The 26528-nt window shown below is 41.4% G+C and overlaps 2 protein-coding genes and 3 non-coding genes across 6 annotated transcripts in view; 2 read left to right on the top strand and 3 right to left on the bottom strand.

Annotated features, from left to right (window-relative positions):
• LOC129416763 (hyaluronan-binding protein 2) overlaps positions 1-26528 on the top strand; it is a 304383-nt gene that overhangs the window by 231226 nt on the left and 46629 nt on the right. The gene's annotated exons all lie outside the window — the stretch shown is intronic.
• The window catches only part of LOC141349179 (attractin-like protein 1), a 226123-nt gene that overhangs the window by 167522 nt on the left and 32073 nt on the right, over positions 1-26528 (bottom strand). For both annotated transcript variants that reach the window (XM_073873146.1, XM_073873147.1), the window contains exons 8-10: positions 20708-20963; positions 18999-19182; positions 15483-15637 (exon numbers count right to left, since the gene is read on the bottom strand). In XM_073873146.1, coding sequence (XP_073729247.1) covers positions 15483-15637; positions 18999-19182; positions 20708-20963 — 595 coding nt within the window. The remainder of the gene's footprint in view (positions 1-15482; positions 15638-18998; positions 19183-20707; positions 20964-26528) is intronic.
• Positions 19354-19424, bottom strand: trnag-gcc (transfer RNA glycine (anticodon GCC)). The gene has a single exon. It is a non-coding gene; the product is annotated as a tRNA-Gly (tRNA).
• On the bottom strand, positions 25472-25542 carry trnag-gcc (transfer RNA glycine (anticodon GCC)). Its single transcript has one exon. It is a non-coding gene; the product is annotated as a tRNA-Gly (tRNA).
• trnag-gcc (transfer RNA glycine (anticodon GCC)) lies at positions 26083-26153 on the top strand. The gene has a single exon. It is a non-coding gene; the product is annotated as a tRNA-Gly (tRNA).

Raw genomic sequence — 26528 nt, 5'->3', positions numbered from 1 at the left:
TCACCTCATGGTGTTCAGTTCACCTGACAGACCCAGTCATCTGCCCTGTTTATGTGGTACTGAGGTTTCTGCAGGAGCAATTCTCTGCTGGCTTAATTCCTTCCCTTATTAAGGCTTATTAAGGTGGCAGCGGTTTCTGCCTACCATATTCCTTCTGGAAGGACCTCATACCTCGTCTGGACAACCCCTCGAGAGAGCTTTATGCCCTTAAGTGGAGAATATTTCACCTATTGGTGTTTAACTCCCCTTACAAACCCAGTCAACTGCCCTGTTTATGTAGTACTGAGGTTTCTGCAGCAGCAATTCTCTGCTGGCTTAACTCCTTCCACCCTTAAGGTCTAGGTGGCAGCAGTCTCTGTTTACCATGCTCCTTTGGAAGGACCTCATGCTCCCGAATGACGTTGTGGGAACCAGATGATAACTTCAGAGCTCCTTTACGAGGAAGCTTATGCCCTTCAGTAGAGAAACTTCACCTTTCGGTGTTCAGCTCACCTGACAAACCCAGTCAACTGCCCCTTGACGTAGTACTGAGGTTTCTGCAGGAGCATATCTCTGCTGGGTTAACTCCTTCCACACTAAGGTTTAGGTGGCAGCAGTCTCTGCCTACCATACTCCTTTGGAAGAATGTCATGCTACCAACTGAGGTTGTGGAGACCATATCTTTACTCCACCTTTAAGATATAGGTGGCAGCAGTTTCTGCCTACCATACACTTCTGGACTCTCTGAGGGCAGTCTACATACCAGGCCACCTGAATGTGGCAGATGCCCCTTCAAGACAACCGACATCTTCGGTGGGAGTGGAGACTACATCTAGATGTGGTGAACCACATCTGGAAAAGATTTGGATGCGCAGAGGTAGATCTGTTTGCATCCCAGGACATCACACTTTGCCCACTGTGGTTTCCATGGTACAGGCGTGGCCGAGGCTACGTCTGTATGCCCACCTCTGGTTGTGTTTATCCCTCCATGGGGAAACTTTATTCCCTTAAGTGGGAAATTTTCTCCTCTTGGTGTTCAGCTCATATGACAGACCCAGTTTATTGCCCTGTCGACGTAGTTCTGAGGTTTCTGCAGGAGCGTTTCTCTGATGAGTTTACTCCTTCCACCATTAAGGTTTAACGGCAGCAGTTTCTGCCTACCATACTCCTGTGGAAGGCTCGTCAGTGGGTAGACACCCATTAGTGGCTCGCTTTCTTCGTGGGACTCGTAGGTTGCGACCTGTTAGTCGCTCCAGGGTGCCCACTTGGGACCTAGCGGTCGTGCTGGAAGGGCTCTTGTTGGCTCCGTTCGAGCCACTTGAGACTTCGCCAAATAGGTTTCTGGCCTTTAAGACTTCCTTCTGGCTATTACTTCTTTAAAGCGAGTGGGGGACCTTCAGGCCCTGTCAGTATCCCCTGCAGGTCTGAGTTTGCACCAGGGATGGCTAAGGCTTTTCTACACCCAAAGCCAGGTTATGTTCCTAAGGTGTTGAACAATGGGCCGAGGCCCATTGTTCTGGAGGCCCTTTGTCCTCCCCCATTCAGGAGCGCGGACCAGGAAAAGCTGAATTTGGTGTGTCCTGTGCGAGCACTGGATACATATGTTCACATGACTGCTCAGTGGAGGAGTCCGAGCAGTTATCTGTGTGCTTTGGTTCACCCAGAAAAGGTTTACCGGTGACCAAGAAGACTCTGAGCAGATGGATAGTAAATGCTATCTCACTGGCTTATGAGCATCAGGGTATACTCTCACCCGTCGCTGTGAGTGCCCACTCTACTCGGGGTATGGCTGCCACTAAGGCCTTAGGGTCAGGCGCTTTACTCCAGGAACGTATGTGATGCGGCCGGTTGGTCTTCGCCGCTCACCGTCGTTAGGTTTTATAATTTAGACCTAGACTCCTCTTTAGGGTCCCAGGTTCTTTTGCCTTGACTGTGTTCAGTTATACACGCTGCAGGCATTTGGTAGTATGGAAGCGTGGGCATCTCGTTCCCCAAAGCGTTGCTATTCCGACGCAGCTCGAGTTCCTCGAAAGGGAACGTCTCAGGTTACGTATGTAACCCTGGTTCCCTGAGAAGGGAACGAGACGCTGCGTCTCCATGCCATACTCCCTGCATCCCTGCAGGCACTTGCTTCGGCACTTGGTAGCGAGTGTGTTTGTGTAGGATGCCTTCTTATACCCCTGGTCCGCACGGCATCACAGTCAGTATACAATTATCTCATCATTGTTTATGTTTTACATGTGCTTCAGATTAGTCACGCCGAGGCGTTCCCCAAAGCGTTGCTATGGCGACGCAGCGTCTCGTTCCCTTCTCAGGGAACCAGGGTTACATACGTAACCTGAGACGTTTTCTGGCAAAAGAGCCTTTATGTTCTTTATGTTTAGCAGCGGTTTTCGTCTTGGAACTTTGCCATGCAGGTCATTTTGCCAAGTCTCTTCCTTATGGTGCAGTCATGAACACTGGTCTTAACTGAGGCAAGTGAGGTCAAAAGTTCTTTGGATGTTGTTGTGGGGTCTTTTGTGACCTCTTGGATGAGTCATCGCTGCGCTCTTGGGGTAATTGTGGTTGGCCGGCCACTTCTGTGAAGGTTCACCACTGTTCCATGTTTTTGCCATTTGTGGATAATAGCTCTTACTATGGTTTGCTGGAGTCCCAAACTTTAGAAATGCCTTTTAAAGCAACACCAAATAGTTTTTTTATTTTAAAATAACGTTTCCAAAAAAGTTTCAGTCGTTCATACACTCGAAACTGTAAAGATTCAATCTTTGGGCTGTTGTTCCACTCCTGGCCTGCAGGGGGCGCCCCATTAAAGCTTCCTTGTTGGACACCCTCCTCATCTCCAGATGGCACTGTAACCCCAAGCTCAGCGCTCACCACGCCTGCTGATTGCAATATTGTGTGTGATTGTTCTTTCCTCATTAGCCTTGATATCTTTCACCTGTGTTTTGCCCTTTATAAGAGTGCTTGTTCTTTGCCATCTTGTTCAGTCTTGAGCCATTGTACCCCAGGCTACAGATCTCCAGATAATAGTTTGTATCTTGTACCTTTTTTTACCCTTGTGTCTTTTTTGTGTTTCACTGTTTTACGGAAGCTCTGCTATCCTAGTTTTTTTGTACTTTGTTCCTTGATTTCTCAAGTAAAGACTATTTTTATTTTCTGGAAACTGAAGTCTCTCGACTCATTGGTCTTCTGCTTTTGGGTTCCACTGTCTGGGAGTTAGCTCAGCAGATAACACGCCACGCTTGGAACACCAGAGACCCGTGTTCAAACCCAGCCAAAGTCAATCACATTACAGCAAGACTGAACCATGGAAGGGAGCCCAGCAGAACAACCATCACCCTCCTCCAATGTAGATCATATTCTGACAGCCCTCTCAGATCAAGCAGCAACCATTCAGCGACATGATCAGGCCCTATCAGAGATTATTCATATTTTGAATCTCCAGTCTCAAACCTTCTTGCCCCAAGCATCCCAATCACCCCCTGATCTTCCCAGCAGACCCATGTTATCATTCCCATCAGAGCCCAAGCTACCACCACCCGAGAGATTCGACGGCACTCCAGAGAGATGCAGAGGTTTCATTACCCAATGTACCCTGGCCTTTCAGCTACAACCCAGCAGCTTTCCTACTGAGAATAGTCAGGTAGCTTACATTATTACCCTCCTAACTGGTAAAGCCTTGGACTGGGCATCTGCCCTGTGGGATCAGGGATCTCCAGTAACCACCAACTGCCATGACTTCATTTCTGAGATGAAGAGTTTTTCACCATCCGGCCAGTAGGGGGGATGTGGATCACCGCCTGCTCAATCTCTCAAGGTACCCGAAGTGCAGCTGAGTTTGCTATAGAGTTTTGAACTCTTGCCTCAGAGAGTGGGTGGGATCAGAAAGCATTGAGGGCTACATTTCACCATGCTCTATCTCCAGAGATCAAGGATGAGCTAGCCTTCCGTGACCCGGCGCCGGACCTCGAGGCTCTCATTGATGTGGCAATCCGGGTGGATCATCGGCTCAGGGAACGCCAGCAGGAGCATCAACGAGAGACTAGAATTTTTGAGTCTGCCAGTGCTGTTAAGTTGCCTTCATCTCTTAGTGCCCCTGAAGAACCCATGCAGCTGGGTGGAACCCGAATATCCCAGACTGAGCGCAAACGACGGATGAGAGAGAAGTGTTGCCTCTACTGTGGCAAACCAGGTCACTTTCGCCTTGCTTGTCCAGAGTTATCGGGAAAAGCCAACTCTCGCCCAGGAGGAGGGGGGCCAGGGCGAGATTAGAATCTATCCCCTGCTCAGCACCCACAGGGTTGACCATCCAGGCTACTGTCACCCAGGGCAACCACCATCATCCAACCTGTGCCTTTGTTGACTCTGGGGCTGCTGGGAGTTTTATGGACTTTGAGATGGCCAAGAGGTTTGCTATTCAGCCAACAATGCTCCAAAGACCCCTTAACATTACAGCAGTCGATTGGCAGTCCTCTGGGATCAGGAGAGGTCAGTCAATGTACCCCTCCTCTGCAGCTACAGGTGGGGCAACACCGGGAATGGATACAGTTCTTTCTGATTAACTCTCCAAAGCTTCCTCTTATCATCGGTTTCCCTTGGCTGACCTTACACAACCCACACATTGACTGGGCCAGAGAGATGGTTAGAACCTGGGGAGCTGACTGCCTAGTGTCAGATAACACCTTCTGTCACCCTTCTTAGCCATTAGAGATATTTCCAGAGCCCTCACCAGACGTCCCTAAGGGGAGATCTGCATCTGTTTCCCAGACCGTATTTACAGAAGTCATGGCCGTTCCCAAAATGGTGCCTGTAAAGACCCAGCCACTTGCTCCCTGTCCTGAGTTATCTCGAGTTCCCCAGGAATATGCAGACCTCCAGGAAGTCTTTAGTAAACCCAAGCTGCCACTCTGCCCCCGCATAGAGCATATGACTGCTCTATTGAATTACTGCCTGGTACTAGTCCACCACGTGGAAGGCTCTATTCCATCTCTGGCCCTGAGAGAGTCGCCATGGACAAGTACCTCAAGGAGGCCCTAGACAGCGGGTTCATCCGTGCATCTACTTCATTTGCAGGGGCTGGGTTTTTCTTTGTGGAAAAGAAGGACGGGGGCCTCCGACCCTGCATAGACTATCGGGGCTTGAACCTTATGGGGCGGTTTCCCGGACAGGGATTAGACTAGTCCTAGACTTAGACTAGTCCTAGATTTAAACACTTTTAAGAGCTCTCCAAACTGAAAACAACTTGCACTTACATATCTTAAAATAAAACAGTGCCCTTTGTTTTACTTCAAAATGCACACAGGTAATGTTTTTAGTGAGGCATGTTTGTTAAAACTAGTTATATTTCCTAATTAAACTAAGGCCTAGTCCTGGATTAAGATAATCCTGGTCCGGGAAACCGCCCCTATAACCATAAAGAACGGGTATCCTCACCCTCTTATGTCCACAGCCTTTGAGATCCTGCAAGGGGCCACGATCTTCTCGAAACTTGACCTTCGTAATGCTTACCACTTGGTTAGAATTCGTGAGGGGGACGAGTGGAAGACAGCGTTCAACACCCCGACTGGCCACTACGAGTACCAGGTAATGCCATTTGGCCTAGTCAATGCACCAGCCGTCTTCCAAGCATTTATTAATGATGTTCTAAGAGATATGCTGAATACATCTGTGTTTGTCTACCTGGATGATATTTTGATTTTTTCCCACAATTATCAAGAGCATGTTCAGCAGGTCAGACAGGTCCTGGCCCAGCTACTGAAACATAGGCTCTATGTAAAGTTGGAAAAGAGCGAGTTTCATGTTTCAGAAGTTTCCTTCCTGGGCTTTACAGTATCTAAGGGCAACCTTCAAATGGACCCAGGCAAGATACAGGCTGTTTTGGATTGGCCTCGACCAACTTCAGTGAAACAGGTACAGCGCTTCCTGGGCTTTTCTAACTTTTACAGAAGATTTATTAGAGACTTTAGTTCTGTGGCCAAGCCTTTATCCGCAGTGACCAGGAAGTCAGCTAAGCCATTTGTGTGGACTAACAGAGCAGATCACGCCTTCAACAGGCTAAAGCGACTCTTTACATCTGCCCCAATTCTAACCCTCCCTGACCCAGAGCTTCCTTTTGTGTTGGAGGTGGAAGCCTCAGATGTGGGAATAGGAGCCGTCTTGTCACAGAGAAGTAAGTGTGATAACAAGCTTCACCCATGTGCTTTCTTCTCTCGTCAGCTTACCCCAATGCAGAGGAACTATGATATTGGGAACCGGGAACTACTGGCTATCAAGCTGGCCTTAGAAGAGTGGAGGCACTGGCTGAAGGGGGCCAAACAACCATTCCTAATCTGGACTGACCACAAGAACCTCACTTATATCCAGCAGGCAAAGAGATTGAATGCCCGACAAGCCCGCTGGGCCCTTTTTTTCAATCGATTTAACTTTACTCTCTCCTATCGCCCAGGTTCTAAGAATCTCAAGCCAGATGCGCTCTCAAGGCAGTTTGAACCACCAGAAGTACAAAGCTATCCAGAGTTTATTCTCCCTACTTCCAGAGTGGTTGCACCTATCCAATGGGATATTGCGACAGCAGTTAGGAAGGCCCAACAGCAGCAACCAGGCCCAGGTAATGCCCCCCAGGGTGTCTTTTTGTTCCTAACCCCCTACTTTCTAAGGTCTTGCAGTGGGCTCATGCCTCCCTCCCTTCTGGACACCCTGGGAATACGAAGACATGCAAGCTCATCCAGAGAAAATTCTGGTGGCCTGGATTGTGGAGGGACAGTCGGGCCTTTGTGGCTGCATGCTCCGTCTGTGCCCAGAATAAGGAGCCAAGGACCCACCCTCATGGCCTGCTGCACCCACTGCCCATTCCAAAACGTCCTTGGTCCCACATTTCCTTGGACTTCATCACAGGCTTACCTCAGTCTCAAGGAAATACGGTAATCCTTGTAGTAGTGGACAGATTTTCTAAGAATTGTCACTTTTTGCCTTTGCCCAAGCTTCCCACTGCTAGCCAGACTGCAGAACTATGAGGCACGTGTTCAGAATCCACAGCTTTCCCAATGACATGGTTTCTAATCGAGGTCCGCAGTTTACTTCCCGGTTCTGGAAGGCATTCGGACTACTCATCGGATCTTCCACCAGCCTGTCCTCTGGCTTCCATCCCCAGTCAAATGGCCAGACAGAGAGGGTAAATCAAGAAATTGAGAAGACACTGAGGTGCTTGGTTGCAGACAACCAATCCACATGGAGCTCTCATTTAATGTGGGCTGAATTTGCACATAATACCCTTTACCATTCCTCACTAGTAGGGGTGGCACGGTTCACAAAACCCTCGGTTCGGTTCGTATCACGGTTCTATGGTCACGGTTCTCGGTTCAGTACGGTTCTTGTTGTTATTTTTCCTTTTGATTTTTAACACTCCAGAAATGTATTATCTTATTAATGTATTAATTATCCATAATTTAGGATACAGTATTAAAAAAGTTATATCATGTAATCATGCACAAACTGAATTTGACTTTAAGCACATTATTGGGATCATCCCTGAGGAAAGCAAGGTGAGATTTTGATACAGCAAGAGGGAAGACATTGATGATTTCAACATGCTTTTCATTTATTTGGCAAAAAAAGAGAATGTGTATTGCCATCTACATGAACTTATGTGCCTTTTTAGCACACAAAGATAACTTGCATTTAAAAAAATAGCCAACTTCACTGTAGCTCTAAGATTTATTACTGAGAGGCTGCTTTTTTACTGCAGAGAGTATATATGGATGAGAGAGAAACATAACGTTTACACCTGTTATATTTAAATCCGTCTCTTTTGTCCACTTTTGACCACTTCTGTCCTGATTACTTTAAGGGGCAGTTTATGAAATAAGATCGCGCAACTTTCACACGGTAGCAAAATGAAACTACGCGGAAATCAGCCGCTTTCGTTTTATCAATGAAAGGCTAAAAATAGCGCTGAATACGAAAAGACGTAAAACATTGTGTTCAGTACCTCAGATTAAATGGTCGGAGAGAAGGCTGTCTCCTGTGGCTGCTCGAACACATTCAACCCATAGCCTGCAGTTCAATATATTGTTTTATTTCCGCTGTCATCATAGGTAACATGAAATAAAAAATGTTTCCACACACCAAACTTATACGACGCTGGGGCATCCTCCAACTCCGGGCAGACTTCCTTTTCTCTCCCTCTTGCCATTTCTACACGTAACATGACCGGCAGCACTCACTCTCCACAGCAGTCACCTCTTCTTTCGCGTTATTCGCGAAAGGGAAACACGCTATCTGGGGTCACATACAGGGCATGAGGCTACATTGCGCATGCCATGAACCGTTGAACCGTACGGCACACACGCGCTCCGAACCGTGACAAGCTAACCGAACGGTTCTGATTTTTTTAATGAACCGTGCCCCCCCTACTCACTAGGTATGTCTCCTTTTGAGTGTCAGAATGGTTTCCCTCCCCCTATATTTCCTGGACAGGACAGAGGTTGATGTCCCAGCAGCCACTCAGCTGCTTCGCCATTGCCGACGTTCCTGGCAGAGAGCACGTTGTGCCTTACTGAGGGCTGCCAAACAACAACGGAGGCAGGCAGACCGACACAGAAGGGCTGGACCTATGCTTTGCCCAGGACAAAGAGTATGGCTCTCAACCAGAGATCTTCCATTGCGGGAGGAGTCACGCAAGCTGGCCCCACCGTACATTGGCCCTTTCAAGATCCTGAAGAAGATTAACCCTGTTTCCTATCGACTCCTTCTTCCCAGGTCCATGAAGATTCATCCCACATTTCATGTTTCTCGTTTAAAACCTGTTGTTTGCTCTACTCTGTCCCCAGCTAGGAAACCTGCCCCAGTACCCCGCCTCATTGATGGCCAACCGGTCTATACAGTCCGTAGGCTGATGGATTCCCGAAGGGTTCGTGGGAGGCCTCAATATCTGGTGGATTGGGAGGGCTTTGGCCCAGAAGAACGGTGCTGGGTTCCCGCTCGAGACATTCTTGACCCAGTTCTCATCTCAGAGTTTCGCCAAGCTAAAGAAAACACTTAGAAGTCATCAGAACTTAGTCAGGTGCCATTCCTAGGGAAGGGGCTCCTGTAAAGATTCAATCTTTGGGCTGTTGTTCCACTCCTGGCCTGCAGGGGGCGCCCCATTAAAGCTTCCTTGTTGGACACCCTCCTCATCTCCAGATGGCACTGTAACCCCAAGCTCAGTGCTCACCACGCCTGCTGATTGCAATATTGTGTGTGATTGTTCTTTCCTCATTAGCCTTGATTTCTTTCACCTGTGACTTGCCCTTTATAAGAGTGCTTGTTCTTTGCCATCTTGTTCAGTCTTGAGCCATTGTACCCCAGGCTACAGATCTCCAGATAATAGTTTGTATCTTGTATCTTTTTTGACCCTTGTGTCTATTTTGTGTTTCACTGTTTTACGGAAGCTCTGCTATCCTAGTTTTTTTTGTACTTTGTTCCTTGATTTCTCAAGTAAAGACTATTTTTATTTTCTGGAAACTGAAGTCTCTCAACTCATTGCTATTCTGCATTTGGGTTCCACTGTCTGGGAGTTAGCTCAGCAGATAACACGCCACGCTTAGAACACCAGAGACCCGGGTTCAAACCCAGCCAAAGTCAATCACATTACAGAAACAGGGTGAATGGCACTTTCACATTCGCTTTGCAGCCCTCTATCGGCCAAAACCGCACTAAAGAAGTTTCCAACCGTCAGGTCGTGGTCCTGTAGTTCGAGTGAAAATTACAAAAACTTGCTTTATGGCAGTGGAGCATACTCGGCAGGTACATATAAAAGAAAGATACCATTACCTAGCGTTCATGCAGCTTTTTAATTGTCATCATGGCGGAGCCGTCAAAGAAAAGGAAGGGTTTCATTTCGGAGGAGGCAAAGAAAAGAAAAGTAGGGCTTAATTATTTACGACAGTGGTAATGGACAATTCCGATTCCAACCTGTAGGGGGAGCAAATAGCAAAAATTCTTTAGTGTTGCTTTAATACCTTTTCCAGACTGATAGATCTTAATTACTTTCTCATTTATTCCTGAATTTCTTTGGATCTCAACATGATGTGTAGCTTTTGAGGATCTTTTGGCCTACTTTACTCTGTCAGACAGGTCCTTTGAAGTCATTTCTTGATTGCGAACAGGTGTGGCGGTAAGCAGGCCTGGGTGTGGCTAGAGAAACTGAACTCACGTGTGATAAACCACAGTTAAGTTATGTTTAACGGTACTGGGCGGCAGGGGGGCGTAAGCACTTTTTCACAAAGGGCAATGTAGGTTTGGATTTGTTTCCCTTCAAAATAATAATCTTCATTAAAAAAACTGCATTAGTTGCATTTACTTGTGTTATCTTTTTTATTAATATTTCAACTTGTGTCATGATCTGAAACATTAAAGTGTAGCCTGACTACGTGAGACTTCGTACTTCCGCTCAATTTAATTTCCCTTCTGTACTTAGTCTAAGATATCTCACATTCTGACTGCTGTCCTCCGACCTCAAAACGGCCGGCCCCATTAACGAACAGAGAGCAGGCTGAGAGTCGTGACGTAGACGCTAAGCGCCGAATCTAAGGTTGTAGTTTACAGCGGACATGGAGACACAGAATGCTATTCGCTCTGTTGTGGAGAATATTCCCGGCATTTGCCAACTGAAGCCCGAACAAGAAAAGTGTTTGTTTAATATTTTGAATGGAGATGATGTAGTTGCCCTACTCCCAACAGGTTTTGGGAAAAGTTTAATTTATCAACTTTTTCCGATTGTTAGTGAGGCAGGCAAGGGATAGTTGTGATTGTTTCCTTCTTGGTTGCTCTCATGGAGGATCAGCAGCAACACAGTCTCTGTGGCGTGCACAATGATCGAAAAATCATGGAGGGGAATTTCATTGTTCACAGTTAATGTTGGAGGATGCGTGGGCAATCATTCTTTGGTGACGTTCCTGATTAACAAGAAAATAAGGTAAGAAATTTTTAATTAATTTACATTATGGTTAGGGCTGTCTGGTGGAAGAGTTTTTGAGTTTTGGAGAAGTGAGCGGGTTCCTCCACTTAGACGTGAGTGGAAAGACACCGTAACGATAGTGTTCAACTAGCTCTGGCCCGATTTACTTCACATAATCTGCAAAAGTCATTCACAGCCATGTTCACTCCGTATTTAGCTCTATGAATTTGTTTTCGCATCATACGTGTTTACAGCAGAAGTTCGATGCGGCTGTGCCGGCGCATAACACACGTCATAACCAAACATTATGTGATTGGCTTACATTTACACCATTTTAAACATTAAACAAGCCCCCCCCCAACATGCAAAAACATAAAAAATTAGGAAGGAGGCCAACACTTTTTCATACCACTGTAAACGCCAAGAATGGTGTATATGTGTAGTTCTAATGGTAGAGTATTGTGTCGGCAACACACATACTAATAAAAATGTATAGATGGTTTCAGCGGCAACAACATTAGCGGCTTTTGTGGGCCAAACTTCTGGTAGACTTCAGCAAAGAATCAATAACAAGTAGATTATTTCTAATAACAAGCTAAATAAATAACAAGTAAATCAACTTAGTTCAAAACATAGCTGAGGATCAACTACTACTCTGAGCTAACGTTACGGTGTAAAATTAATGTATACAATGTTAGCTTGATCCTTAAATTATTGCCTAGCTGCCAAACCTCTCTTTGCACACCAGCCAGACATAACTTCGGACCAGGTGCATAACCTTGATATTGTGAGTGTGTCTGATGAAACCGTCTATGGCTTGAATGTATTGTCGATTTGGATAAAAGCATCTACCAAGTGCATAAATGTATATAAACATAATGTAAACTGGATAGAAGATGGATTGTAAATAAGACAGGTTTTCTGCTAAAAGCCAGTTTTCAAAACTGTATTTACCACTGTAACTAGGGGTGGGCGATAAACCGGTAGACATAATTAACCGGTAGAAATTTGTCAACCGGTAGAGATTTTGGGCTATCGTTTCTATCGGGGTTACGTGCCCACGTCACGCTCCTGTGCGCGTGGTCGCGAAAACGTAACGTTTGTACACGTATTTAAGCACTGCAGTTTTAAAACAAGTTATTTTAAGCCATTGATACACAGACAACAGATCTGTATGCGTGCGTTCTTTCTGTGTGTCAGGAGCGGACAAGTCGCGCAGCCGCTGCTTTTTCTGTCTGTGAGGAGCGCGCAAGTCGCGCGACCGCTGCTCATTAAGCTCGTGAGCATTTTTCCCGCTTTATTGGCCTTAAATACATGCATACGTCAAAATTCCCGTCTTTGCAAGCATCCTCATAAACACGACCAGTTAGGTCTTAAGAGAAAGTAAACAGCTAAAAGAGAAAGCGCATGTGTGACAGTGTATTGGATATGGACTTTGGTCTTAAAGGGGAAGTTACCTAATTTTGCTCCTGTCTGTCACTCGTGTTAATCAAACAGCATTGAGAGAAAATCTCTAACTGCTCCTGATTAAATCACTTTTCTACCTTAAATAAAAATATATATAGGCCTATACATACATGCATAATAATTTATTATCATTCTTATATCATTGACTGTTTATCTTCAGAGAGCTTGAGTTTTGTTTGTTTTTTATCTTCTTTCTATGCTTGTATATGTTTTTTGTGAGAATTATGAACATTCCTATGGTATTAAAGATTTAAACCTTATTAAAACATAAAAAAACTCTACCGTGATACATATCGTTATCATGATATAAAATTAATCCTATCGTGATAGAAGATTTTGGTCATATCGCCCACCCCTAACTGTAACAATCTCAAAATTAATTGTATCTGCCAGAAATAGATGGGGCTTAAACCAAAGATTTACAAGACTACACAAGAAGCCTCTTTTAAATGATATTTATTTCCCTTCATAGTTTCAGTTAACAAAAAAGCCTAGTTTAACTCAGAAGATATTAAAAGAATTTTATAAATACATTTTTATAAAATAATGTTGTAAAAAATATATAAAATAAATGTAATTATTAAATGTTTATTAAGAAGAAAAAAATTTCAGGAGCTAAATGTGCCTCCAACTATCGGTCATAGACTTTATCCCCTCTTTCACATTAAACATCACGTCTGCTGTCAATTTGCCTGTGTCTTAATTTTCACGGATCATTTAAAACTACTATGAGCGTAATGCAGCTGTACTTGGCTTGCACTGCACCTTTCCTCAGTTCTCACACGTTCTCCTCTTGCGGTCTTAATTTTCTCCCCCTCCCTTGGATTCACCCCCCTCCCCTTCACCTCAAGATACTTTATAAGAGAGTCAAAACACATATTCATAAAAGAGCAGAAAGCCATCTGGCTCACTGGCATTCAACTGCTTTATATGTGGATTTAATGATTGCTAAATATTACTGTCAGCACTGAATAGTAAACTTTAAATCACTCAGGGATGTCCCTTATATCGCCTAACAGTCACAGCAGAGACATCTCACAAAGTTGCCAATGGTCGCAGTAAACCGATATTGTATGCCCCACAATCAACTAGGACAATGCAAACCACAGCCGTAACAACAACCACCGTAAAAGTCATCGCTGGTCTCCAGGGAGGGGCTGAAATATGTTGTGTATTTTAATTGGTGTTTAATATTTCAGGATAACTGCAATGTAGAACATGACGTACGCTCTTTGTTCGCTGCATCGCCCCATTATTAACTATTATTTAAAGTGCCATCAGCGTTTATAGTGCCTAACTCTGCAGAAGAAAGTTTTGTGAACTTGCAAAGCCCACAAGCAAAAAAAACAAAGCAAAATTCACACCAATACTTTTAAAAAAGCACTGCTACACAGCACCACCCAGTGAGTACAAAAATTAAATGTGTACCATGCAGATACCATCATAAACACCTTTAACACCCCCCTCGACAACCTGCACCTGACAGATGCCCACGGTCACACATTACACTAGTTCCTAACAGAGGTCAAAGGTTTCAGAAGTAATCCATCATAGGTCTTGCCTTGAGAAAGGTCATGCTGAGGATATTTGAAAAGTTAGGTTTACCCTTTCAACTGTGTGTATACTTATAGATGTGTAAATTATCTTTATGGCTACAGAGGGTAGTATGTTTTTACACAGATCAGGCTCACTTATTTCATGGTTTGTAGTTTTTGCTAAAATAAAAACCTGATAATCTTATTAGAATATAAAAAATTGAACTCAGAAATACACAAGTAAAAAGTCATTTTAATTCAATTTAATTAATGGCGCAATCCAGCCGGAGGAATTTGTACAAATTTGTTTATTTTTCGAGTAGGCTGATTTGTACTAATTCATACGAAGTGAATTGTACAAATACGTACAAATATTATAAATAGGAAAATGCACAAAAACGTACAAATGTGGTCATATGATTGTGTTGGACACTCCGTAACTTTGGTCTCTATATCGCCATCTCTGTTTGAAAAATAAAATTGCGGCTTACTTTATCAACTGATATTGTCCCACAAAATCCGACCTGACAGCTTAACTTATAAATCACTGTTATAAGCTTTACATTTTAAATGTTGACTGATGGCTTATGTACTTGATTAATATATGTATTTATTTTTAACAAAAAAAGTTACAGAATGCAGAATTAAAGAATGTTTTCAGTTTTAAATTAATTATGAATATATGTAATTTCTATAATCATACTGACTTGGGTTGGCACAGTGCATTCTGGGACTGCATTTGCATGTACTGTAAAGAATGTATGGAACTAAATTATGCATTTTAAAATACAGCAAAATTATGCAGTTTTGGAACAGTATTCACATCTGATGTGTGTCTATTTTGCCTTAAAATGTTGCATATATAGGCATCATAGATTTTGCAACAGAGCCACAGACACTCCCTTTTAAAAACAGAAAGTGAGAGCGATGCGGGATGGCATGCAGACTATTTAGGGGATCTGCCCTGGGAGGTCTTCCGTGAGGATATCACTAAAGATCAGATTACAGACACCACACATGTACCCATCACATCCCGTCTCATTTACATCAGCAATTTTCTGGGAGTTTTTATTATGACTCCAGTAGATGTGCACTGGCTTATCAGCTTTCAATAATGAACTGTCAGCAGTTTGAGTGAAACAATTTATAGTAACTGTATTGCTGAGAGTGCATGCCATCTGATTTTTCAGAACATGACACTGGGTCCATTCATACTCATATCCATACTGTATATGCTGTGAAATATGAGTCTATCAACACACACTTAATAAAACCGCAGTGCTGTGGTAAGGCAGATAGCAAACACATCTTTTATTTTTTGTTTTATAGATACAAAATATGCTATTAAGCTTCATTATATGTGAAGTGTATAAATTAAACGTGAAGTGTGAATTGAAAACATATAGTCCAGATTTCTATATTGGCAATACTGCAAAATGCTTTTAGTATTTTTTGGTATGTCCATTTTTTATTTTGCGTTAAATATATCTTTTCAATCCCACACTTCACCTTTAAAAAGTATTTGTGTAAGAAACCAAAAAAGTGAGATTGCAGGTGGTCCATACCAATGTCATAGGAGAGGAAGTCGGGGAAGAAGCACTTGGCCCCATTGCTGAGCGAGGTGTCATTATGAGTGTTTCCCCCGAACACCAGCAGAACTCCACTGATCAGCACAGCAGAGTGAAGATATCTTGCCAGACCGCTTTGCTTCAGAATAAACCTGGAGAGGTAAAAACACAAGCCATTGGCTATTGTAATGCACTGTGTGCGTGCATGTTAAGCTTACGGGATGAAACAGTTGGCCTGAAGGTCAATCTCCACAGGGTAGGTCAGATACGCAGATGGATGCCATCACTAATGCTGCACCATTATCTACCCACACACACGCAGATTGTGCACATATACATGTGCTGGTCATATAATTAGAATATCATCAAAAAGTTGATTTATTTCTCTAATTCCATTCAAAAAGTAAAATGTGTATATTATATTCATTCATTATGTACACAGACTGATTTATTTCAAATGTTTATTTCTTTTAATTTTGATGATTATAACTGACAACTAAAGAAATCCCAAATTCAGTGTCTCAGAAAATTAGAATATTGTGAAAAGGTTCAATTTTGAAGACACCTGGTGCCATACTCTAATAAGCAAATTAATTTAAAACACCTGCAAAGGCCTTTAAATGGTCTCTCAGTCTAGTTCTGTAAGCTACACAATCATGGGGAAGACTGCTGACTTGACAGATGTCCAAAAGACGACCACTGACACCTTGCACAAGGAGACCAAGACACAAAAGGTCATTGCAAAAGAGGCTGGCTGTTCACAGAACTCTGTTTCCAAGCACATTACTAGAGAGGCGAAGGGAAGGAAAAGATGTGGTAGAAAAAAAATGAACGTCATATGACATCATTTTCTGTCATGCAAATTTTTCAGATATTTTGAATTGTTCGTAAAACCTACATTTTCAAACTCGTCCTACAGATTTTGTCCAATTTGCGTAAAAATTGTTGTGTAGCATCTAGAGACACTCACGGCAAAAAGTTATGAAATTTGTGTTGATTCGCCAATCCGTTTCCGTACAGCGTCAACGTTTTACGAAGAGCGTGAAAAAACAGATTTGAGGCTGTATCTTCGCAAAAGTTAGGCGTATTGACACGACACTTGGTAGTTTTGATGGCAGTCATGACCTGAGGGTATGTGCACAGTTTTGTTTCAGGGCCACCTAGTGTCCACGAGATTTGAAAAATTGCTATTTTTGCTTATAACGACTGCAAACTTGAGTCCAAAATTATGAAAGTGCTATTGTTAGATTCCTTGAGGCATGCCGAGTCAAACAATATCAAAAGGTTTTCACTCGGCCATTTTGGGTGTCGTCCATTTTAAATTTTCTTATCAAGTTCAGTATTTCACAAACGCAATGGCGTATAGCTACGAAACATGTTAGCGACATGTTCTGAAAGCACCTGCAAACCTTTAGGCTGGCGCCACCTAGTGGTCAAGAAATGTAAAAAAATAAAAAAAATTTTAAAACATTTGATTCAATTGTCATACTGTCGTTAGACTTCACTCTATTGAGTCGTTGGCTCATGCCGAGTCCGACGATACCAAAAATGTCAAAGTTGAACCTACTTCCTGTCCGCCATTTTGAATTACATGGCATACCAACTTTTTCGAACTCCTCCTACAGCGATTGTTTTGATTGGCCTGAATTTTGGTACGCACCATCTAGAGACACTCCAGACAAAAAGTTATGAAAAGTTTTTTGATAGACCAATCAGTTATCGTACAGCGCATCAACGAATATGATGGCGAGCACGCTGAAATGGATTTAAGGCTTTATCTTCGCAAAAATGTTGCATATTGTCATGAGATTTGGTATATGTAATAACAGTCATGAACTGAAGGTGCGTGCAACTTTTCGTCACAGTGCCACCTAGTGGTCACAAGAAATTTTTTTATTTTTGCTTATAACTACTGTAAACTTGAGTTTAAAACCATGAAGGTGGTGTTGTTAGATTCCTTGAGGCATGCCGAGTCAAACGATACCAAACGATTTTTGGTCGGCCATTTTGGGTTTCGGCCATTTTGGGTTTCGGCCATTTTTTTTCATTAAGTTCAGTATTTCACAAAGGCAATGGCGTATCGTTACGAAACTTGGTATGGTTCTTCAGCGACATGTTCTGAAAGCCCTTGTAAACTTTTCAGCACCCCCTAGTGGTAAAAATATTTGAGGCTATATCTCCGGAGCGCTTTATCGTATTTACACCAAATTTGGTGGGTGTCATCACAAGCATGACCTGAGTCAAAATCCATTGTTTCGGCACAGGGCCACCTAGTGGTCTCAAAATACGAAAAATTGCTATTTTTGCTGTAATCTACTGAAAACTTAGATCTAAGATCATGAGAGTCATCACCAATACTTCATTCTGTGCCCTTTTTGGCTTGACCTCGGTATCGCTGCTTGCAGCTATATTAAAGATATAGGCTCATTTTCACAAAATGATCTGTACAAATAGGGTGATTTTATGTAGAAAACAGCCAGGGTCACATATATCTCTCAATTAATGTGTCATCTTACCTTCACCATTATTGTGTTTGTGTGTTTTAAAAATTAATTTGTCACTCTGCATCCGTTCAGCCCAACTCTCAACACTCATACAGACTGTAAGCAGCGCTCTGTTTGATGCATTGTGTATATCTTTCACTTGCTTTGTCATTCAGAAGCCAAAGAGTGAAAAATGCACAGCCAGGTTTGTGTATGTGTTTGAGCATGATATCCTCAAAGGGTAAGAGAGCTTTTAAAGACAGGTTTCACTGTTAGGCCAATGAAAAACAGCAAAACAGAGAGGCAAAAAAACATTGGACATGCATTTAAAAAAATTTTCCATCTGCAAGCACAGGAGACATCATATAGATACAAAAGCTTGCTTTGTGCAAGGCAATCCAACAGCTTTTAAGTGAAGTAGTTTTGAGTCGGAAAATGGAAGAATGCGAGAAATACCTAAAATTAACTTCTAACCCTGCTTCTTGTTTGTGTACCAACACTCTACAAGAATTGATCATATAAGCATTGCTGGTACTGTAGATGAAACCTTAATACCTGCCACGCAAGATGGTCACCCTAAGTTCATATTTAGGCCAAAAGCATTGTGACTCTCATGAGAAACTATCCTAAATGACTGTATTCATAAACAATCTGTTTCTTTGAGTGGTTAGAAGGAGCCAGAAAACAAAACCTTCATTTTATTTTATTCCTCTTGGACTAAAGCTCTAAAGACTCACCCTTAAATTGTACCCATCCTCCTGAGATAACCTGACATTATTTCTATTGTCTCCACCAGCTTATTTGTACATACTCATATTTCAGCCATGTCAAACGGTCTTGATCGGCACAATCATCACATTAGTAAAGATGTGATTTCTGCTGAGTTGTGAAAGATCTAATGTGTTTCTGAATGGAAATAATAAATGTTTTTGTTTTTTTGAGATGCCAAAAATTATAGGGTGGTTAGTCATAAAAATATACAGTCGTACACACTTTTAATGTACAAAAATTACCATGTTTAAATACTCACCAGGTGCGTGTTTGGACCTGATAGCGGTATAAGTGATCCACTAGGCCATATTTGTTGGCAGGGAGGGCTTTGTATCCTCCATGAACATATATGGAATGTGAAGTGCTGTCAAAGACGCTGCTGTGGCCATATCCTCCCTGTACAAGCGCCCCATTCGTCTCTGTTATTGACCAGGAGTTATTGCCTGAAAAAGTTAGGTTAAGCCACATCAGAATCACTGTCACAAAATAATAAAATAAAGGCGGACACGATTGCTTAAGAAAAAACAAAATTTGTTTGTTATTATTATTTTGAGTGGTCTGACAAAGTTTGATGCAAAACTACAATTTTTAACAACACAAAGAAAAGCACAGGTTGCATTAGCCGGGAATCGAACCCAGGCCTCCCGCGTGGCAGGCGAGAATTCTACCACTGAACCACCAATGCTTGCCTGTGTCTTAAAGACCTGGGTGATCCCATGGTCATATGCATCTAAGCCACAGCCAGTTCCTTAATCTTATTCTGAAAGCCAAGTTTGTTTAGTAAAGAAAGTTTCAAAAACTGTAGAAGTGCAAAAGAAACAAAACGTGACTGGAAAGCAAAAAAGATTTATGATTCATGCAGAGTCATGAAGAAACCGAGGGGCCCCAAGTAACATTCCTATGTAAGCATTGGTGGTTCAGTGGTAGAATTCTCGCCTGCCACGCGGGGGCCGGGAGGCCCAGGTTCGATTCCTGGCCAATGCATCAAGACTTTTAAACGAGACACAAAACTACACACACACATTTACTACATTATTTAAACTAAAGTGAGCATTTTTTGTTTTATGCTTATGCAAGCTGATCTGAAAGCGTTAAAGTAAATAAAGATGAATGATTTAGACATTAGTGAATAATACAATGTGAATACACAGAATCACAAGAGTCTACCTTTCATTTACTGGAAGACTTGTTATATCAGTTTTCTTAACTTTTGTAGATAAAAAAAAAGTTTATATACATACTGATAAATCCTATGTAATGTATATTGCATCATTCCAAGTTCTTTTAGTCATATTGTTCGCGCGGATGCACAAGTAGGGTACACTTGACATCATTTTCACCATCTCTAATAAGCTTGTGAATTTATTTAAAGAGAGTTTTAGAGTCTCAAAAGAGCTCAGACACATTAATCACTGTTCAGTCTCAGACAGAAGGTTCAGGTACCACAACTTCTTAATGAATGAGAGTGTGTGTGTGTGTGTGTGTGTGTGTGTGTGTGTGTGTGTGTGTGTGTGTGTGTGTGTGTGTGTGTGTGTGTGTGTAAATTTCCAGTGTCAGAAAAAGCTAAATATTTCACTTTAATGAGACTAGCCACGTCAACTCATGTCAGACTCCATCATTACATCAGCTACTGTTGGAAAAACTACATATGATACACTGCCATCTGCTGGAAGCCAGAAGAACTTTCTGCAGTTGACACTGCGATAGCAATAAAACCTCATCAGTCTGAATCTGTGATCCTCAGACATCTTGCATCCATGTGTAGTGTGCATCCCCATGATTTCATGTATTTAAAAAAAAAATTCATAAAACTAGGGCCTTCCTGGCACCAACTCATCCATCCCCCACCCCGTCCCCAGTTTGAGAACCACTGGTCTTAATAGACTGTATAATGGAACTGCAAACCCAGTTCATCCAAATATTTTCATAAGTATTTTAATATATGTTACGCTTCTATGTGGTACTTACGAATGTTGTACTCCTGGACATGGCTCATGTAGCTATAAATGGGTGAATAGCCAAAAAGCACCACCATGATGGGCTCTCCGTATCTATTATCCACAGTGTGCGCACTATGTCCCTCCACAGCAAAATGTTGGGCCTGCGCCACAGAGTTGGGAGTCCTAAGGGACCAGGATCGACTGAGTATATTAAACACCCACAGTTCGTCTGTGACGCTCCCAGCGCCTCCATCCAGCTTCCCACCAAACATGAAGATATCATCCTGCAAAAAGAACAACATTTTGAAGTTACTTCTGTCCCAGCAATTGAGGCATTACATCACCTCTGGGCAAAAGTTGGACACCAATTTTCCTGCAAATGAGCACATGTTCTCCAGTGTAAACAGGCAATCAATACACTGCATCTAGAAAGGACTCTACAGAGAACACCTCACAGCCCAATGGCACTGTTGCATGTATCTCATTAATCTCTATTTATCTCTTTTGCATTAAAAAAAAATAACAAACATTACCATTATCTGACCTTCAGTGTAATATTTAAGTGTGTTTAGTATTGCTTTGTGGTATTTGATCACTTTAAACAATAATGATATGTATTTATATTAAGTCAGCCTTCCCTATTGAACAAACAGCTTAAAGCAACACTATGTAGTTTCCATGAAAAAAATGACTTACAGCTCCCCCATGTGGTTGATAAGTGCAACAGTGCCTGGTATCAGACACTCTTCTGCAGGCAGGGGGAGGGGCATGGCTGTGTTTCCTACCCTCCACCGCCACTTTCAGTGTGTGCTTGTAGCAGCTAGGAGGCTGCTCAGGTTGCAGCAACAGTACAATTTGTCCAGTTAAAAGTTGTTCTATCACTGAAATTATTTTAGAGACATTATTTAAAGGTAAAAAAACTACATAGTGTTGCTTTAAACCAACTTACACTCTGGGTTATTTGTGACCCATAATGGGTAAATATTGGACAGAACACATGCTGGTTTAAAATTACCCCATGCTTGGTTTTTATGCAACCATGGGGTATAATAACCCATCAGTGGGATTAAAACAACACAGCATTGGGTCAATTTTAACCCAGCGGTGTGTTCTGTCCAATATTTACCCATTATGGGTCAAAAATAAGCCAGCCATTTTTAGAGTCTAAGTTGGTTGGCTGGTTTTAGCTGGTCTCCCAGCCTGGCTTTAACTGGTTAAACTGGTGTAGCAAGCTGGTTTTAGAGGGGATTTTGGTCACTTTTTGGGACGAAGACCAGCTGACCCACCAGCTAAGATCAGCTGTTCGCAATGTCATTTAGCTTTTTTGCATTTATCTTTACTATTTAGGTGGGCGGCTGGTCTTCTAGCTAAAACCAGCTAAAAAAGTGACCAAAACCAGAAGCTAAACCAGGGAGGGAGACCTTTAAAAAAAACATTCAACCAGCTTAGGTTGGTTTTAGCAGGCAGTAGCATTTGTTATCTTTGTAAGCCCCAGTAACAACTGTGATTGTAATGTGTACCCTGGAGGATCTCACAATGACATATTACCAAACAAACTATCAACTCTAATATTCTCAGAGATTGTTTTATATGTATATGCCTTTTGTGTCTCTACATCTCTGCCTTTCACTAAATAAATATTTAAAGAAATATAAACAGCAGTGCTGTTTATTGTTACATGAGCTGATACCCCATAATACACTTAATTTAAATGAATTAACAATGCCTCTACATTTTCACACGTGGCAGATTTTAATGTCTCAAATTCCGTTTTGTGTTGCTATTAATATACTTCTGAATATTGCATTGTTTGAAAAATCACCAGAACATTATGGCATGGATGAATGTACTGTTATACCGTTTTTGTTTGGCATATACTGTATATTAGTATACAGTTTCACTTAAGGGCAAGAGCCAGAAAATGCTTGGTAATATCTTAAAGTTCTGTGATATGCAATAAACATGTAAAAACTGTTCAGAATGAAGTCTGGGACCAAAGGCACCACAGGGAAAGAATTAGAAATCATTCACAAACAGATATCAGTGATGCATGGAAACTGAGCACCTCCTGTAGCTCATGAGGAGATTGCATCTGTCCTAGGGGTTCTCCACAGAAAAACAAGAACAGCAGGAATGGCAACAGAAGATAAGATCACACATAATCCATATGCATACTTTCCTTCACTCTATGCTTGATGGTTCATGTCTTCACAACATACAACAGATTTCCATTGCAAAATCAATACATGCAGAACATGTGTGCATTTTAATCAAATGCAGAGAAAGTTATTTTTAAGCACTTCTATCTGAGAAAACCATAAAGTGTGTGTTTATGTGACCCTAATGAACAAATATGAGACCTACAGTACTCACATGTGTCCACTGTACTTCTGGACTGATTCTAAAAAAATCAGATATTTTCACAGGCCCTGGTGGAAGAGCCAAACACTGTGTAATGGGAAATGCATCAGAAAAAAATCTGGCAATCAGAGAATCCTAGTTGTGTATGAATTACTTAATTCAACATTCAGCTCAGATGGGTGATTCTCGCGAAATTAGACTTATGAGGTGTCATGAAACATTTTGGGCTCTATCTTACACCCGGCGCAATGCAGCGCAATGTGCGACGCAAGTGTCTTTCGCTAGTTTCCACCCTAATTTTCACGTTTAGCGCCGCGTTGTTTAAATAGCAAATGCATTTGAGCCCCCTTTGCGCCCATGGGCGTTCTGGTCTGAAAAACGAGGTGTGTTCAGGCACATTGTTGGCGCGTTGCTATTTTGAGGCAACTAAAATAGACTACGCCATTGACCAACAAAAACCTTGTCTAAAGTCTAAAGTCAATGGCGCAATATGTTTTGTGTTATTTAAAGAGCGCATTAGTAATATGCGCCTATAAACGGGAGGACAACGTGGGTTTGCTTATCACAAAGTACATAAATGCGCAGCAGCACAAAAATGCTTTTAAATATGAAAGATTAAAGGATTGAATTTAAGAGATTATTATTGAGTCTCTTGGACATATTTATAAATGAGGACTGATTATGAGACGTTAGAAGGCGCAAAGAGCTGCTTTACCTGCAGCCTGATAAGTAAATAAATGCTTTGCTTTAAACAAATGCGTCTGTTTTTAAATGTTTTTTTTTTAATGCTACCTCACGGATTTATTGTATATGATGTACCTGTGGATATGGCGAGATGAGAAACATTTGTAAGTAATGCTTAAAAAACTCTTTGCTAAAAAAAACGCTGTCCAAAGTGCTGAAACGTGAGGAGAGCCGTTTGTAATTTCTTTATCTCCTGTTTGTTACAAATAAAGTATTTTTAGAGTACAAACCTTATCTTAGATACTTGTAAAAAAAAATTTTGATGATAACCCTGCTTTTTACTTCCATGACTAAAAGAAAACGGGTTTTAAAGGTTTTAATAAAAAAATAACAATTTAAATATAAGGGAAAAACAACACAATTATTTAACATTAATCTTAAACTGGGGATCTTCTACCTCCGTTTAGTTTTTCAGTTTACAAAGTCCGTCATCTAAATAGGGATTAGACATAGCGCCAGCGCAACTTGCTTTTAAAGGGAATGAGAGCTGTGACTCTCATTGGTTTACTGCACGTTACGCCCAAAATACTCCCATTACAATAGGACCTACCCTTTTCGACCATGCGCTCGGCGCAAAAACGATTTTTCCCGTCGTTAAATTAGCAAAAGTGGATTCGGACACGCCCATTTAGACGTTGCGCTGTGCGCTTTAGACAATGCGCTTAGATCGTTAAAATAGGGCCCTTTGATTATAAAAAGTAAATGCAAAGTAAGAGTATCAAAATAAGAAGCATACAGTTACAAACATCTCTTCATGTACTATTTTGCACATGATTTCAAATGACATCATACAAACCAGTTTTGTTGTTTTTTCCACATTTAACGGGAACATTTTCATTACCGCAACGTGTCCATACTGGATTTGGGTTCTTTGACATGGAAATATTTATAATTAAAAAATCTAAAAAAATAAAAAGCTTCGGTGCATGTTATACTATAAATATTTACAGTAAAGAAACATGTGGTATTTGGTGATCATTGGTAAATGTAGAGACAATAATAAGGAATATAAATGTGTCCAAGAAAAATTATCTCATTCTCCGCAACAATTTTCAATCATTGTTTAAGCCCTCAATAAACTAACATTTTCAAAAAAAAATTTGACATAATTGACTACGACACTCAAGATGGCTACCAGGTAAGCCGTTCTTATTTTTTTCTCTCCAGATAAAAGTTTAAATTTTGTTTGCCATAGTACCTAGACAACTTTTTAATTCTAATTACGGAAACATGAGTTTGTAAATGCATATATTTAATATAATATCATGTTGCAATGATAATTTTTGATAATGATAATCTATAAAATGTAAATAATTCTATAGAAATTATTTTTTAAATCCTCTAAAAATAATGGTTATAGTAAGTTCAGACCTTAATCTGATAAAAAAATTGGCTTTAAGGGCTTTTTAAAAAAAATCTGATGCTGGACACCTTTTAAGTCTGGATTTCGTGAGAATCACCCAGATGTGCAGGACATCATGTGTCTTACTACAATGAAACCCTCTAATGGCTCTTAATCAAAACAAATTTGAGCTCATCGAAACATGAGGGAGGAGTAGACTGTGTTTTAATGTTAGACAGAGTTCAGTACGTCTTTTTAAAGTCTTACAAAAAAAATTAATGACAAACACAAAAGTAAGACTTTTTATGGAACTTCATATATAACTAAGTAGGAAAAAAACAAAGTTGCATTGGCCGGGAATCGAACCCGGGCCTCCCGCGTGGCAGGCGAGAATTCTACCACTGAACCACCAATGCTCACATGAGAGCATATGGGAGGAACACGTCGGGTTGCGTTTGTAAAGTTTTCATGTAACTACATGAATTGCTTCTTTTCATCTAAGTACCTTACTGTTTCTTTTACACTTTCACTACTTTCTGCAACTCCATCAACAAAATTGCCCTACATCTTAAATTGCCTACGTTCCTCCTACATAGCATGTGAAAGCAGTATGCAAATGAGTAGTCTGTCCGAATCCTTAACAATGAAAAACACAGTGGGCTAAAAAAAACACCCAGACAGTCTATTGCTTCATAATCATAATTTTACATTTACCAAGAAGAGCGAAGAGAGGTACATAACATACTAGTCACATGACACTAAGAACATTGATGCAGTATGTTTAAAATGCATGCATACTGCACCAACTTGTAGTACAAAGTTTGTGATTCATCTAATGCAGAACATATGGTAACAGTACGCAGTTTTAGGCACAGGGTTGCCTTCACTCCTTCAGAGGAAACATGTGGATCGACCTGACATGACCACACGACCACAAGCCACTGGGCCATCATCAAGCATTGGTGGTTCAGTGGTAGAATTCTCGCCTGCCACGCGGGAGGCCCGGGTTCGATTCCCGGCCAATGCAAATTAACCTTTTGTGGTCATGAAGGTATAAAGAAAAATTAACTACAAAAGTGAAAGCAGTTTAAAGCAGCAAAAATTTTGTTAAACAGGTAAAAAATACATTTATAAATACGTTATGGACAAATAGAGAAGACATAGGATAAAAGCTGACTGAAAAGAACAGTTAAATGGACAGTTCTTCCAAAAAAGAAAATTCTGGTCATCATTTACTCAGCCTTATGTTGTTACAAACCAGTATAAATTTGTTTTGATAAACATGGCGGAAGATATTTTCAGGAATGTAACTAAGCCGTTTATAAGTCCCATTCACTTCCACAGTATTCTTTTTTCTACTATGAAAGTAAATGGGGCTCATAGTGGGTTTGGTTACAAACAA

Source organism: Misgurnus anguillicaudatus, chromosome 11 (genome assembly GCF_027580225.2).
Source record: "Misgurnus anguillicaudatus chromosome 11, ASM2758022v2, whole genome shotgun sequence".
In the NCBI taxonomy this organism is placed as follows: Eukaryota; Metazoa; Chordata; class Actinopteri; order Cypriniformes; family Cobitidae; genus Misgurnus; species Misgurnus anguillicaudatus.
Note: the sequence above shows the minus strand (reverse complement) of the source record. Positions and strands in the feature narration are given on the sequence as shown.